Source organism: Hippocampus zosterae, chromosome 9, assembly GCF_025434085.1.
Source record: "Hippocampus zosterae strain Florida chromosome 9, ASM2543408v3, whole genome shotgun sequence".
Lineage (NCBI taxonomy): Eukaryota > Metazoa > Chordata > Actinopteri > Syngnathiformes > Syngnathidae > Hippocampus > Hippocampus zosterae.
The window spans coordinates 14,574,350-14,590,476 of NC_067459.1; the positions used below are offsets into that span (position 1 = coordinate 14,574,350).

The 16,127-nt window shown below is 40.0% G+C and overlaps 1 protein-coding gene across 2 annotated transcripts; it reads right to left on the minus strand.

Annotated features, from left to right (window-relative positions):
• Positions 1-1,296: 1,296 nt before the first annotated feature.
• Positions 1,297-16,083, minus strand: camk1a (calcium/calmodulin-dependent protein kinase Ia). 2 transcript variants are annotated; one of them, XM_052075493.1, is made up of 12 exons: positions 15,783-16,083; positions 13,775-13,893; positions 9,836-9,967; positions 9,092-9,166; positions 7,775-7,886; positions 7,570-7,696; positions 7,252-7,327; positions 6,287-6,399; positions 6,132-6,210; positions 5,275-5,362; positions 5,035-5,197; positions 1,297-3,712 (listed from the first exon to the last, which is right to left on the minus strand). In XM_052075493.1, exons 2-12 carry the CDS (start codon positions 13,858-13,860, stop codon positions 3,609-3,611), a joined length of 1,155 nt encoding a protein of 384 aa, XP_051931453.1. In that variant the 5' UTR covers positions 13,861-13,893; positions 15,783-16,083; the 3' UTR covers positions 1,297-3,608. The 2 variants fall into 2 exon arrangements, with proteins under 2 accessions (XP_051931453.1, XP_051931452.1); XM_052075492.1 differs by having other exon boundaries at positions 7,775-7,913; positions 15,783-15,950.
• Positions 16,084-16,127: the final 44 nt, after the last annotated feature.

The following is a 16,127-nucleotide window of genomic DNA, read 5'->3' on the forward strand; positions in this document are numbered from 1 at the left end:
CACCACAAACTAAAGAAAGCACAATAGTACAACCACTCCATATAATGCAGAGTAGTTCTTGTCAAATACTACTTGTACCACTTTAAACAAAGCATCATGGAGGAGAGTAGAAGTGGGATCCGTTCCACATTGTCAAAACAATTCACAAGTTTGAAAAAATTTGAAGGAAAAATGGTATCTGCGGCTGACTGAAATATCTATAATCTTAGCACACATAATCAACTCCTTGTACTTGTGCAAATGCAACACGGTGACAGCGCGCACACACAATCACACACACACACAATGCATAGACAAGGAAGATTTATTCAATTTCCTGCTCTCAGTGGGTACAAATAATTGAATTCTTCTCCATCTTGTTCAATACCCCATGATGCATTGCATCCATATGTTTGTAGCTCAAAACAGCTTTACAAAAAGGATATACAATATATACTTGTGTGTGTGTGTTTATTTACATGTATATGTATATGTATTTATATATACAGTGCTTCTTTTTATGCATTTTGGATGTGTTTGGATTGCTAAAACAAGAATACACAACACGTATTAATAATGTATATCAAAGTGGCCCAAAGATGGATATTCGACATTGAATGAAGCCCTTCATGCGCGGTTTGCATATTTTTCACATGTTGTAGAAACACAGAGTGATTGCTTTCATTTTTTTAACTGCACAATATGGTGAACCTGTTTGAAGAATGGGTCAGCTTCAAAAATTATATATACACACACACATACATAAACATGAAATAGCTTAATTTGATGATTATGTGGCTCACGGAGAGATTCATTTCACCATCCCCAAATTGTCTACTTTTCTGTCTGAGAATCGCATCTTTTTCTCAGTCACATACTAAAAGATGACTGTGCACACAAGCATTTTTTACTTCATGAGTATGGCTTTGGGACCGCAGTCCAAGTGACTTTTCCCTTTTAACCTTTGAACTTTTTTGTTTCGCAGTTGAAACTTCTGTCCAACCAGGATATGTTTTTTTTTAACCGCTACACACATCAGGGGACTTTGAGATGAATAAGACAACGACAAAAGTATGGGGCACACATCTTAAGAAGTATTCATACGGTTATGTAATTGTTCATCTTTTATCATCACGTTTGAGTGCTAATCTCAACCAAATGAAATTGTTAATCAGACCCTCTCAGGTCCTACTTCACCGCCCTCCAACTTCACAATGACCCAGAATTCTTACCAAAAAAAAAAAAAAGCTTGAGGAAATATTATAGGTCTTCCCAGAAGAATGGACACTGTTCCCCTTTTACATGAACTATGTAAACTAAGTCAAGTTGTTTTATGTTTCGTTTGACAGTAAACTCCAAGCGGGAATGGCAGTCAACAACTTGATGCCTCTTTTTTCTTTTTAAAAAATTGTTTACTGTCTACCAAACTGCTGCTTGTTTTGACGTGAGTTGAGTTCACAAACACCAAACAGCACGGCGGTTTATATCTTCAAAAAACTTGTATCCAAAGACACTATTTTGCTGACTTCTGTGTAAAAGTCTCAGGTGAGGAAAATCTTCTGTTACATTTTGCAGATTCTCTGTGTAAAAGGGGGGTTATTAACGTTGTAAAGAGGGACCAGCTCCATATTTTCCTCCGTGTTCCCTTCTTGTAGATGTAATGTGTCCCAATACTTTTGTCCAAGTAGTCATTTACAAATGAATAAACGCAAAACATAATAATCATTTGCGAGAAATGTCAAACAATACGTCTACTGTGCTGTGTTTTTGTACTTTGTCAACATTACTTTTGGTTTTACTCACTTCACATTATAGAGCTCAAAAGAATTTCAAGTACATCATTGTCAATACCACAGAGTAGCAATAATAATAATAAAGATAATAATTAAAAAAAATAATAATCATAGTCATCATCATGTGTATACTAAGTTATCATTCATGTAAACATATTGAATTAACCAGGTCATGCAAACAGTAGACCAACTTCCACTAGAGGTTGCACAGCACAGAGCAGGCCAAGCGCCCACACTGAGATCCCAGACAGTAACGATTGAGCAAGCATTTTTTTAGTTTATATGATGAGAATTTGTGGGTTAAATTTTTGCATGAGGGAGGGGCGGGGGTGGGGGGGATCACTGATGATATAACGACTCAGTCGCCTGACTTGTGTGGGTTTGAACACTTAAGTTGTGATTGACTGGAAAGCAGTCCAGGGTGTCGTCTACCTTTTCGCATAGAAAATGGATGATTGATCTTTTTGGAAGGGAGGGGGACTTTTCCACATCATGCACTTTTGAGACTGAGTGGCACGTCCTATTACAACAAATGTTGTAGGATAGGGATTGGGGGTGAGGGGATCTCAGTGTGAGACTCTAACAACAAAACAGCCATAAAACAAACCCCCTCAAAAAAATAATCTTCATAAGCTTTCATGTTGTCCAACCCCCCTTCCTCCCTCCCGCAACCCCCGACCCTCCCGACATGCATACACTTTCAGGTCAGAACCGCTTCTTACCAACCCAGTCTGAGCCAGAACAATCGTTTAAACGCACCACTTTGACCAGTGACTCCTAAGCATTTCTATTGAGTATATCTTGAAAGCTCATTTATTGTGCTTCAAGAAATTATTCGTTTTCACTTAATTAGTCTGAAAAGTATTATTTATTTACTACAAATTACTTGCACAACTTGCACAGCTCACCAAAGCATTGCTTGTAACCGATTAATAGGTCGGGCCTTATTACAAATATGTACCTTTGTTCATCAATCATTGCCGGTCAACTTAGATACTAACAAAACCATTACGGTACATTATTTTCCACTCGATGGCTGAAGGTACAGTTAATCTGTGTAACCACATGAGGTTTCCTGCGAGTCTATCTGCTTTGGGTTCAACTGAACATGGCCTGATTCACACTCAGAAGTAAATTACAGGTACAATACACTATAACCCTTACAGGTAAACAATTTGAAAACTGCTCAATGTTTCGGTCCTTTCTGCACCACTTGTGCTTCTGTCAGGAATGCCCAAATTCACAACAGGTGATGGCTCCATGAATGATCTCCACTTCTAAATTTTTCTGGGAGTCTTCCAGTCGCTATGTTGCACCATTCTGATGACACTCTCTGACAATCTAAGCTCAGTGGCCACTTCCCAGGAGTGGTGGGTTCCTGGTATGTACGATATAAAGTTTGTGGCCGCACAGGGCCATCTGATGAGCCTGCAAGCATGCATTTAGTCTTTAGCACCCCCTTGTGGAGATATAAAGAATGCATGGATTTTGGCATGGGGCCGAATGAAGGCAAAACGAGCAGATGGCCTTTAATTAACCCCTTTATGCACCTTGTAACCTGATAACACGATAAACTGTGCACTGTAGTAACCACTGTCCCTGAAAGGGTAAAACTAGATAGATGTCACAACTAACCTAAGGGTAGGCATGACGATGTCTGCCATTCGGGGACTGTCTCAAGATAATGGTCCACGCACTGGACACCTTACGATCGCTACTCTGCATTCCTGGCCAGACTGGGTGAGCACCAGTTCTCTGTGCACTCCAGAGGGTCTAAATAAAATCATTTTGGGAAGGGAAGAAAAGTCAATTAAACAAAAGACAGTGAGGTTGTGTTCAGATGCGACTGGCCGGCCTGCAGCAGTAAGTACAGCTCCTCAGGCTGTCTCTGTCTGTGCTGCCCTCTGCACTTCCACGGCGGTCATCGCTGTAATGGGACACTGGACGGGACAGATGCCAGATACACAACACACACTTATTATTTCAACAGTTCCTTCAAGACCCAGTAGGTGGCAGTATCGCACCTCAGGGAAGTGATAGGCGGGAAGCAGTGACCTACATTTATTACTTCAATTCTGATATTTGTTCCATGAATTTATATTAAATTAATCCCATCTCTTTACCGCATACCGTTTCCCATGGAATGCACTGCATCCAGTACACGTATGTAGTTTTCCAATCAGATTTCAGCCCTCTGTGTGTGACCAAGTCAATCTAATCTGCCCAGGATCTTCAGAATCAATCTAGTCACTTTGAGTTTATTATTTATATTTAGGAATCAGGTGTTAGGTTCCAAAACGGGTAATATCTATAGATTACAACACAATAAAAATCCATACTGTGTTAGCTTTTATAGGTCAAAATTTAAAACAAAAAATACAAATATCTCATACACTTGATACACCAGAAAAAAAGTGAAGAATTTTTTTCAAATCACCAGCAAGGAGGTATGTACTTTTTTTGTTTTGTCATTTTACTTAATACATATTGATGCTGAATTTCACCAGGTGATGGTATTAAGAGGTGTCTTAAATCGGGTAAATCTCCAGTCTTAGCCTGGGTACCACACATACTTTTATTTTAGATTTATTTTCACCCTTTCATGCACCAATAATGATAACGTGTAACCTGATAACATGATAAACTGTCCACTGTAGTGATCACTGTCCCTAAAAGGGTTAAAGTGGTTTATTCATGACAGAAATGTTAAAAGTAGCATCATTGCATGTACAGTTATTTGACAGTTTGGAATGCATTCCTTTGCTGAACGTGATTTCCTGTCGGGGGAAAAAAAGTTTTTAAATTCGAACAATATGGAAGCTAACCAGTCTCATAGAGCAATCTGTTTTTGACTAAGAAGGTGCTGCTGTATTTAGTAATCCAGTGAGGACGACTGAGCAGGGTAAACAGAATAAAATACATCATTATCAAATAGATTACCATGTTAATGACCCTTTATCCGTCATACCTATCAGCTCTGAATTATTGAGTTGTTCCGGGTTTAGACTGACAATATTGTGAGCTGACAGCTCCGAGTTATGCGTTCATTAATTTTGTGTTTTATTGCGGTGAGTAATTGCTTTTCTGTCTCATTTAATGCAGTGTTCTGTTATTACGAAGCGGCAAGTCAGGCTTTCTTAATTTGTGACACTCGATGATGAGTTCATCTTCCGATTTAGTAAACCAAGGTGTATGTGTTGAAAAAAAAAGATGATAAACGATTTTCAAACAGATAAAAACATGAAGTGCTTTGAAAACTCACAACTGTCGTTCTCGCCATTCCCCAACTCATCTTCCTCTTCCTCCTCTGGCAGCAGGAGTCCGTGGCAGGGGCTGGTCGGGGTGATCTGACTAGGTCCCTCCACGCTGGTCCCCAGCTGCAACCTGCGCATGTGACGCACCACTGCCGTGGCATTGAACGCTTGCTGTGTTGTGTAGAGAAAGAGGGTAGGGTAATTCGCAAAAGCGTACACAAACTTTGTGCTTCTACCATAGCGCTAACCTTCCACTTGCTTTTGGCAAAGTTCTTCTTGATTTGAGCACTGACGGATTCATGGATGTTCTTGTCCAGAGCTGTGTCTCCACAGATCCTGGGTAAGTGACACATATCACATATTAAGCAGGGTAATACATTTTTGTCTTCATCCTTTTGTTAATCTGTTGTATTTTACGGAGATGTCATGTATGTGTATTTTAAAAATACATTTATAAGACTCCTGGTTTCAAATACAATTAAATGAGTCTCAGGTGAACCAGAAGGACATTAACCAATTAATGCATCCTGTATCTTGATAACATGATAAGCTGTCCACTGTAGTGACCGCTGTCCCTGAAAGGGTGAAAGAAAAACGAAGGCATTCACTCTTTCGCTGAACTGACTGAGTGCCAACCAGTTTAGATCCTTCGACTGATCATTCAAGGCTCGTAGCTTATTGATATTATTATTACTGAACAGTCATTTTCGTCTTCAAAATACCAAGAGCAAAATTGAAAATGTGCTTTTAATGACTAAATAAAATATTTACAAATATCACAATTGTAACAGTTTAACATTTGAGAAACTTAAACTATTTGCATGCCATTTATTAAAAATTGTATTTTGTAGTGTGTGCGTGTGTGTGTGTGTGTATGTACATTTCGTCTTGTATCACTTGATACTCTGCCAGAATTGGTTCTTTCATTTTCACTTCCTGTCGCAGTTTTTCCAAATAATGTACATCATGAACAGTTTATGTATCTCCACTCACAACCACACACACACACACACACACACATACACTCGCACACACACACTTTTCCACACTTCTCCGCTGTTCCAATGAGAGGGGAATTATTTGCGGTCTGATTAACAGTTCCTACCATGGGTGCTGGAGGGCCTGTTCACATGTGTATCTTTTAGAAGGATCTTTCTCCATCATATGGCAGATGAAGTCTTTCGCTACAAAAAAAAAGTTGTTTATGATCATGACGTGTTTTCTGATTTTGTATGCTCCAAGTATTAACTTTAGTGATACCTGAATCGCAGATGTCGTCCCAGTACGGCGAGTCAAATTCATACTCTGCCTTCAGGATTTGTTCAAATAACTTGGCATCGTTTTCGTCGTAAAATGGAGGATAACCGCAAAGTCTAAAGGTATGTCGAAGCAAAGAACACACCACCGATTAGGTACAATAAAGTCTGCTGATTATTTCTTTGCAAAGAAAATAATAAGACTGTCTGAAAGGTATGAACTTTTTGTTGTAATGCGCCAACATGTTTGACAATTATTAGAGGTGAAAAAAAAAATCAAATCAGAAAATCGGTTTTGATTTGACAAACCAAATTGAATTGTTGCAATTTATAATGGTTACATCCATAAATCATATCGCCCCCCCCCACCCCCCCCATGTATCAAGATACTTATCGAATCGTCTTTGAGAAATGCGCACCAGATATAATGTTGCTGATGATTTATTGTTTCTTTGCATCTCATGAACTTTGATAATTAGGGCTTTGGAGAGCTGTTACATGTTCCCTCTTTTTTTCATATGGGAAAATTCTGAGATTAATGGACACATTTTAGACATTTCACTGTTTTGGTCATTCAGGACATTTGCTCTTTATGTACCGGTACTCATCTCACTATTTTGCCGTATGTTAGCATACCATCATGTTAGCATGGTAGCGTTTCATCAATTCTCATTTGAAATATTTTCTAGTGCCTGAATACAGGGCCAGATATATCTTAGTGCTTATAATCCTGTTGTGCTCTCGCTATATGATTTTTTTTTTAATTTAATCAACATTACACATCATCACGGTTTGTACACAAATTGCATTTTGTAGACATTGCTGTGTTTTGGAAGGATTTAGAACAACACTGCATCACATTGAGTCTTGTTTGTAATCTTTGGGCCACGTTATTTTGACAAATGAGCACATTTTTACCTTTGTAAAGGCAGATTTTATTGCAACAAACAGAAAGAAATTCAAACTCACAAAATATAAGAAATGACTCCTATGGACCAGCAATCGACTGCTTTGCTGTACGGCTTCTGCGCGAGCACCTCAGGAGCTGTGCAACACAAACAAATGCACAGCACGGGTGAGGGTAGTATTCAAAGTCATCTTGACCTTGGTGAGCAGCCGAGTCACGTTAAAGAGAGTAGAGAGTACTTATAGATCGCTTGTACTTGACTCAGTAGGGGATGAGAGAGCCTCTTATGAGGCAACGTGCACAAGAGGATGTCAGCTGAGCCACAAAATGCTGAGCATACACAAGCGAAGAGTGGCTCACCCAGGAAATAAATGCCTCACCTACATATCCGGGAGTCCCGCAGGCTGTAGACATAACGCTGCCCGCTCCCTCAATTTTGGACAGGCCGAAGTCACTGATCATGATCTTAGAGTCTTCGTCCATGCTGTAATACAACAAATTCTCCGGCTGCAAATAGATGTATCATGAGAGCAAATAGACAGAATGCAAGCTGCAAAATTTGGCTCCATATTTTTCCCCTCCTACCTTCAAGTCTCTGTGCACGATCCCCATATCATGAAGATATTTAACCGCATCCAAGATCTGGTGGATGAGCTGGCTGGCATCTCTCTCTGTGTAGAAGCCCTTCTCCACGATTCTGTCAAACAACTCGCCACCTGACACACTGAACGATAAAAGTGAAGCTGATCTTAATTGTAACTGAGTGACATGCTGCGGTTTGTATTGATGCTGAAGGCAAAAATGACAAGGTGACAAGTTGAACACAAATGGCTCCTGAACAGCCTTGAAGAGTTCCACGTCACTATAGCGTGTAATTGCTAAAGCGTCTACAAACATTGGATTAGTATTGATGTTCAAGAAAAAAAAAACAATTTGGTGCTTTTCTTGAGACACCTTTGTACAACATGATGCTCGAGAATTATGCCTTGAGGAATATGTATGTTTATTCCATCAAGCCAATTGTGCTTAGAGCCTTGACATTAAAAAAAAATCTCAAAATATATCTCAAACCATTGCTCAAAGCTGTTTTCTCATTTGAGTAAAAAAAAAGCCAAGGAAGGGCCCTTTCTTTTCTTGCTCAAGGCTCTGAACACAAGTGGCTTTAGACCCGCGCCTTGAGGAACTCCTGTGTAAAGTTTGCCACACCAACAAATTACAGTTTGCGTTAATGTAGAATACAAAAATTGTTGTTCGACAAGGCTGTTCTCTGAAGCCTTTGCTAAAATTAAATGAGTTGAGAACGTAGCACTGAGGAACTCTGCTTCACAGTACCACATAGATAGGTTAAACATTTACAAACACCAGCTCGAGCTGGATTGACAATGACAGCAAAATGACAGACTGGATTCCTCCAGACTCCGTTTTTGAGCCATTTATTTTAACGCAGGTTTAACCTAAAGCTGACACTATACATACATGCCACATTGTCTGTAAAAATGAGAATATCAGTGTGCCCCTTTGATATTGCACAAACACTCCTTGAACCATGAGATCACTTGTAATGAAATGCTGGTTGGACAGTAAATCAGGCATTTTTTTCCGAGCAATTTAGTCAGGAGTGTCCAACAACTGGAATCGGATCTCTTTCCATTAAAAATGCTGCTGCTGCTTCTGCTGCTGCTGAAAGGTTTGAATATTTCATTTGGAAGAGACTACAAACAGTATGCTGCATGTACAGTGTAACATAACAGCGTAGCGTCATTTTAAAAGAATGTGTAGAATGTAATAAAACGGCACCAAGGAAGAAAAAAAAACAGACATCTGCATTTTGTTTCAAAATGACCCCTACCCTCCAAATTATAAATCCAAATTAGCAGCTCTTGAATTGAAAGCAGAACTCACAGCTGCATGACGAGGTACAGATGAGACGTGCTTTCGAAGATATCCTCCAGCGAGACGATGTTAGGGTGCTTGATTCTGAAAAAGCCATGAAAGCATAATTACTGTCTAGAACATTCCTCTTGTGCTCGCTGTAAAGCGGTCACCAGATGGCATTATTGTTGCGTTATGTCACCATTCGAACGCCTCGCAAGTGTAAGATAATGCACGCAGTAGCGTTGGTCTGATGAATGTGCTACTCGGAGCAGATTTTAAAATGACGGGAAGTGTAAAGTATGCAGTGTGAAACCTCCAGCAGGGCATCGCTTATCAACACGTTAGATTGTGAGAATATGTCACTTTAACACTGTGGCAGATGATAGAGGATATTGCAGGGTGAGCAAGTGTGCTCTTTTCCAGATTGTTTTTTTCCCATGTAACGCTGCTCTTTTATTGGCTTAATAGTGACTTCAAATTTCAGTCCATACCACCCACCCTCTCTTCTTCTCCACCCCTTATGCCTCCTTCTCTTCAATACATTGCTTCAGGGAACTCCACACCATCTCCGCCTCTGTGTGCTGTTGCCCTGGCAACTGGGACACTAAAAATAGGTCTATCTTCTTTACTCCTGACATTTCCGGTGCACAATCCTACTGTTTCTACTGACACCATGCATTCGGTGGCCTGTTCACTTGACCTCCTGCATAGAATGTGCCTGGGGTTCTTCAATTGGACAACAGGAGTCACTTTTGAGGGTGGTCAACTCACCTGTGCAGTACCGCGATCTCATTCTCTATATTGTTCTCTTTGCCTTCCAGCGCTTTCTTGGGGATGCACTTGATAGCCACCAGCCTTTGTGTCCTCTTCTCCTCGGCAAGAAGCACCTCAGAGAAAGCACCCCTGGGCAAAAACAAGCCGTGGACATATGAAGTATGAAGCAATTCCAGAGAAGTTAATTCTGATAAGACTGCTTGATATCACAAACGCTTGATATATTTTGATTATTATTATTAAAACATGATGTGCTACAGTAAAACCAGGGCAGATTAGGAATCAACGAAAAAAAAATCATCCAGAAAGGTTTACTTGTATTTCTGATTTTAAAAAAAAAAAACATCTATGACCAATGTTACAAGCACAGCCACATTCCACTTAGAGGATGTGCACACTTGTGCAGCCATGTAAAGTCAGTTCATGTATTTTTACCTCCCCTTTCGAAAAGTTTTTTTTTTCCAATTCATTCGTTCATGTTACAGGCTAGATTATTGTTTTGGAAACGTTTTCAAATGATTTAACTTTGAGTTGTACTTTCATATCCCAAAGCCTGGTAGCTGTTCATGGGTGTGTAGACTTTTTACATCAACTGTAGAGAGCCACTCAATGGGACAAACCGTGATGTCATATGTCAAATGAAAAGTATTGGGGGCATTACATACCAATATCTATCAAATCCATCTGCTGCGGTTTTATGGCACAATAAGTGTTATTTTGCCCGAAAAACTCACCCCAAAATCAGAAATCACCTTTGAATGTTCCGTATGTATAAAGGCCTTACAGCAATCCTGTCTCATACAAAAAACGTTAATTTCCTGCAATTTTTATCCTATCCTCACCAAACTTGGTGGATAGAAAAAAATCTATTGGCAACACACTATATCAAGCCATAAGGACAATTCGTCACGTATCTTGATACGTAACATGCAGTATGATTCAAGGATGATTCGATTCAGTAGAATTACGATTCCATTCAATATTGTACAGCTGAGTTTGAGAGGGTTTGATAGTTTCCTGATGTCATTTTTCAGACAGATGAATTAACACTTCTGTAAATGTTTTGAAGTAGAACAATTTGATTGCTTTCAATTCCACTGATTCGCATCTTTTAAATGTAAACCAATTTTCCGATTCAAATCAGTTTTTCTTACACTCCTACCAGATACATAATTATTTTGTCCAAAAAAACACACTGAGTCACTCATCTGTAATTGTTTGGTCAGTGCATATATGACATCATAATGTACCTCCTAGTGACTAGGCATATCAAATGGCATGGTGGAACACTTTAGCAAGATACCGTGAGCTGAACTGGATTAACTTTGAGGCGATAGATATGATGATTCAACAAATAACCAGCACCCTTTGCTGATAAGCATCTGGATGCACTTTTTTGTCTGTGGTGTGTGTGGTAGTTGATGGATGAATAATTCAAAGTGGTTACATTATCGAGATGGGGCTAGGGGTCTGAGAAAAGTCCCAAAGATGAGTCCGCCACAACACTCACACAGATATTTACAGGAACAGCACCTGCTCTAAATAAATAAACAACAATGATAATAACAATAAAAATAATAAGATATTTGCTCATAATAGATATAAATATAGCATGGCTGTTTTCCAGAAGATATTAGACTGCTTTAAAGATTATGCTGAGGGGGAGAATGACATGCATTTACACAGTTGCGTGGGGTGAACACAGAAGGAGGCCATGGACATTGTTAGAGACCACAACTGTGCTGTGAGACAAGAAAAAAGACCATGTGGCCATCAGCAATATGCAAGGTACAGGAACAAAAATTGAAAATCTTTTTTCTTTCTTCCTTCCAAAGAACATTTTGGGGTTCTCTATTACGTTCATCCCAGAATTAAAGCTCATGCACACAAAACCTAATATTTGTCAGTGACTCTCACAAATTGGAGTCCAGAGAGCATGTGCTCAGTCGCACATTGCAACTGTTGCTGTGAGACACATGTAATTAAGCATCCACTTGCTCATTGCACCTTGGAGACTTCGCTCTCTGCGGATTTGCAGCAGAGCACTACATACTATTATTTGGCATGGCTGACATTTACCTAAGAGCCCATTGTAAAAGCTTTTCAATGCATGGGTAACGAGAAAAATAAATAACATTGATTATTTCGATCATGCTGGCCCGCACTAAACTAACCACCACAAGGATTGTTTAGACTGCTATAGGTATCCATGGGTGTATGTCTGCACTTACATGTCCTTTTTATTTATTTATTTTTTAGTATCTCCTTATGGCTATTGTACATACAGTATGATTATGTTACGATATACAGTAACTGTATATTGTTGCATATTGTGTTTATGTTACGATATAACTGTATATGATTGCATTTTGCGCTTATATTCTCAAGGACGTGAAGGATAAAATGTCACCCAAGCACACTATCAAATGTGTTTTGTAGACATTGAGAAATACCAATGTATTTATTTATATATTTTATGTTAAAGAAAACAGACAAGGAATTTAATACAGGGAAATTTCCTGATTTAGGCAAACTATACTTAAAGGTTAACTAACTAACTGACCTGACTGTGGCAACAATGGCAACTGACTAACTAACTGTGCTAATAGACGACCTGCCACTGCCTAGACAAGCAGCGACTCATTGACTATGCAAGCGATCCGAATTAACTAAGCTGCAAACCAACTAACTGACTCGTGCTCACTGAGTCCATAAACACAGTGACTATGCTAACCGTGCTGATTGAATAGTTATCTCAGCTGACTAATTGTGCTAATTTACTTATTGCCTTGTCTAGCCTTGCTTTACTACGGTAATTGACGATGTAATTAGCGAACTAACCAACCGATTAATTATCCTGCCTGACTGTGCTAATTACCATTCCAACTCTGCTAATTATCCACCAGTCTAACTTTGATAACTGACCATGCTAATAATGGCAATTGGCCAGCTAATTAACAGAAAAACTGGCCAACTAACAGATTTGACGAGGCAAATTGTACGAATTGGCAAGCTAACAATATCTGATGACTGATTGACTGTGCTTGTTGACTGCCTAACTTACATATGATCACTAAATGACTATCCAGTTGACGCTGATTGATAACCTAACAACCTGTCTCACTATATGACTGGCTATCCTGTTTAACTAACCAACTGTTATGCGATCAAACTGATTGACTCTTTCATCTACAGTGTATACTAATTGTATTGAGCAGACTGTATGTCGATGGCTCAAAGGGCCCCGAGCCAAAGTGAGACATGAGCAGTGCAGCAACACATCCTATTATTCATTATGTCATTTCACTGCACTGTGCTTGTGTGACTAAGAACACGCGACACAAGCATCTTCTTGTGTCATCCCTTTGAATGAGGACACTTTGTCCTGAGACCCGACTGAGCCTCAAACTGTGAGGATTAGACAGAATAGAACATAAAATAATTTAAATCAATTAACCTCATGCACTGAATTCCTGTATGAGCTTCTTTGTAATCGTCTCTCTGAGCCAGTAGCTTTTCATCGACACATTAATGCCAGGTCCGGCAACACTGACAATTTGACTACAAATACTGTCTGTATTACATAACCTGGAATAATGTGACTGCAAATTACACATCTTTACTTTTTGAGGGACAGAAGTAGAAATGCAACATTGTGTGTCATGTACTTTGTTATTTAATTACATGTGATGTTGTGGTTTTCTTTTGTGAAGACGTTTTGCCTCTCATGTTTACTTTCTGAATGAGTTCATACAACAGGCTAGTTAGACACTAGTAGCCAGGCTATTTATTTATCATCCAAATCAGAGGTTAGGATTACTGGTATGCTGTAAAAAGAAAAATTGTATCGTTTTGCCAAAACAATGGTTGTTAAAACGCCTTGTAAAAAGGATCCCATTTTGCATCCTTTGCTGTGTCAGGGATGTTCCAACTTACGTCCCCAGCACTTCTTTGAAGTCATAATGCTCTTTAATGTCGGACGTCTTCTTCTTCCACCCATTGCTGTCCTCTCCTAGGGGCATCCTGTCGCACTGATGGGATTCACCACACTACAGCTGCAAGTAGACCAAACGAGCAGCATACACAATTCATTTGTTAGCCCTCAGCAAAAGCTAGCAATCCGTGCGGAAGCATTATCGCACAAGTTGGAATAATGTGTGTGTGTGTGTGTGTGCGTGTGCGTGTGTGTGTGTGTGTGTGTGTGTGTGTGTGTGTGTGTGTGTGTGTGTGTGTGTGTGTGTGTGTGTGTGTGTGTAGGGGTTAAACTTGAACAGTGCTGTGGCATCCCATATCCATAATTATATTTGGACTGCAGAGAGTATGCTCGTGCACAATAGATCCATTACTTCACTTAGCCTGATGTGAGTAATGGTTAGTGCAGCTCATGTTTGACTCCACTGAATGACAATGACACAATACAATCCATCTATTTTCTATGTAGTGCTTGTCCTCATTATAGCCACAGGTAAGCTGGAGCCTATCCCAGTTGACTTTGGGCAAGAAAAACAGCACACCTGACTCGCCTCCAGGCAATCGCTGGGCACATGTACACATTGACATTAACATCCATTGACAATTTGAGTCGTCAATTGTGGGAAAGGTTTGCGTACACAAGCATGGGGAGGACATGCATACACTCCGCAGGAGGGCCGTAGCTCAGGTTTAAACTCAGAAGCTCTCAACTGTGGTAAATGTGCGACGTGCATTGCTGGTCCGCACAGGATGTGCACCAATACCCTTGCCCCTAATGGTGAATGCTGGAAATGATTATCCGACTTTGACGCCATACCCACAATAGATGCTTCGCATTGAGTGTCATTTGGGTGCTTTCCCTCGAACAGTGGCTCTGTCAAACCCCTGAGACTGATTCTCCGAACCCAGGTTAAGAACCACTGCCCTAGAAGTTTGACAAACTAAGAGCCCTGGATTTCGGCCAAAAAGGCTTCCTCCAACTAAAATAGCTGACATCATGTTTCATTCCAGACTTGGGTCGAGACTGTTCCTGGTATCCTGGTATTACAGCCCATTGAATTCCGTGTTGTGCAGCAAAACTGCCAAAAGGTGCATTCTTCTGTCAGTGCCCGAGAGCCCTAAAATACTGTACATACATTCACAGCAAGATATATACACACTTTTTTTTGGGGGGGGGGAGGTCTATTGAAGCCCCTCAGTCAAGTCAAGTCAAGTCAACAGTATTTATAGAGCACTTTCGAACAGCCATCGCTGCATACAAAGTGCTGTACATGGAGCGATTTAACATACACAATAAACAGTAAGACGAATCGGTAATAAAGGCGGTGGAAAAGCACCAAACAGTAAAATCAAGGACAATTATTTCATTGCAAGAATACATGCAACGATTCCAAGAGGGCCCAAATAACTTATAAGTTAGATTTATAAAGCACCTTTCAAGGTACTCAAGGACGCTGAACAATATTTCAAGCCTTCTGGACCGTTTAACTGTACCTTTCATGAACAAAAATGTACAGCCACATCTTTTGCTAACAGGCAGCGTTGATAAAAAGGGACTAACATAGGCGCTGGAAGTAGGACAAAGAGGGCCAATCAAAAAAAGCGTCGAGACAAAAAAGAAAAAAAGAATAACATGCATGGTCAGTAGAGAGAATGATGACAGCATTGAAAGATTTTAGACAAATATCAACCCCAATAAGTCAATTCAAAGTTTTAAATGAAACTGTCATGCATGGATAAAGATATGAACAAAAAAATGAGTCTTAAACGGAGAGACATGTTTGCTGAAATTTTTAAATTGTGCTTGCAAGCGTGCAGAAAGCACTGTGGGTGGACTGCACCACTCAAGGATGTGACACGCAAAGCAAGACCGCATCGTTATAGGTTCATCCACACGGGTGTCAGGCATGGACACTTGATATTTTGTATTCATAGAATCATGGACATCAATGCGAGGGTGGATAAAACGTACCTAAATGGCGATCTGTGCCCGGGATTGTGCGCTCTTTGCCTCCGGGAGAGATGCTGATGCTGCTGGCCGGGCTTGTGCGCAGCGCTTCCGCTCCGCTTGTGCTCTCCTGACGTCAAAGACACGCACGACTGTGAACGTAGTGCAGCATGAAATCACTGGATGGGGCGGGAGGGGGCAGGGGGGAATATAATACGTTGTCAATCAAAAAATGAGCTATCGTTCCAAATGCTGAGACTGAGAGATTTGGGTTGTAAATAAAATCATGTAATAAAATAATTTGGGGAAGCACGAATCATTCAATCAACTTGTTATTTTATGTTACAAAAAGTTTGTTTCTACTAAATT

What these genes read in the sequence shown, in the direction of transcription:
- camk1a (XM_052075492.1), bottom strand. Translation starts at nt 13,860, where the DNA reads ATGCCCCTAGGAGAGGACAGCAATGGGTGGAAGAAGAAGACGTCCGAC. An exon ending in CGGGACTCCCGGATATGTAG is followed by an intron (nt 7,328 to 7,569) that starts GTGAGGCATTTA and finishes TGTGTTGCACAG; the next exon opens with CTCCTGAGGTGCTCGCGCAG. An exon ending in GAATGGCGAGAACGACAGTT is followed by an intron (nt 3,713 to 5,034) that starts GTGAGTTTTCAA and finishes TGTCCCGTCCAG; the next exon opens with TGTCCCATTACAGCGATGAC.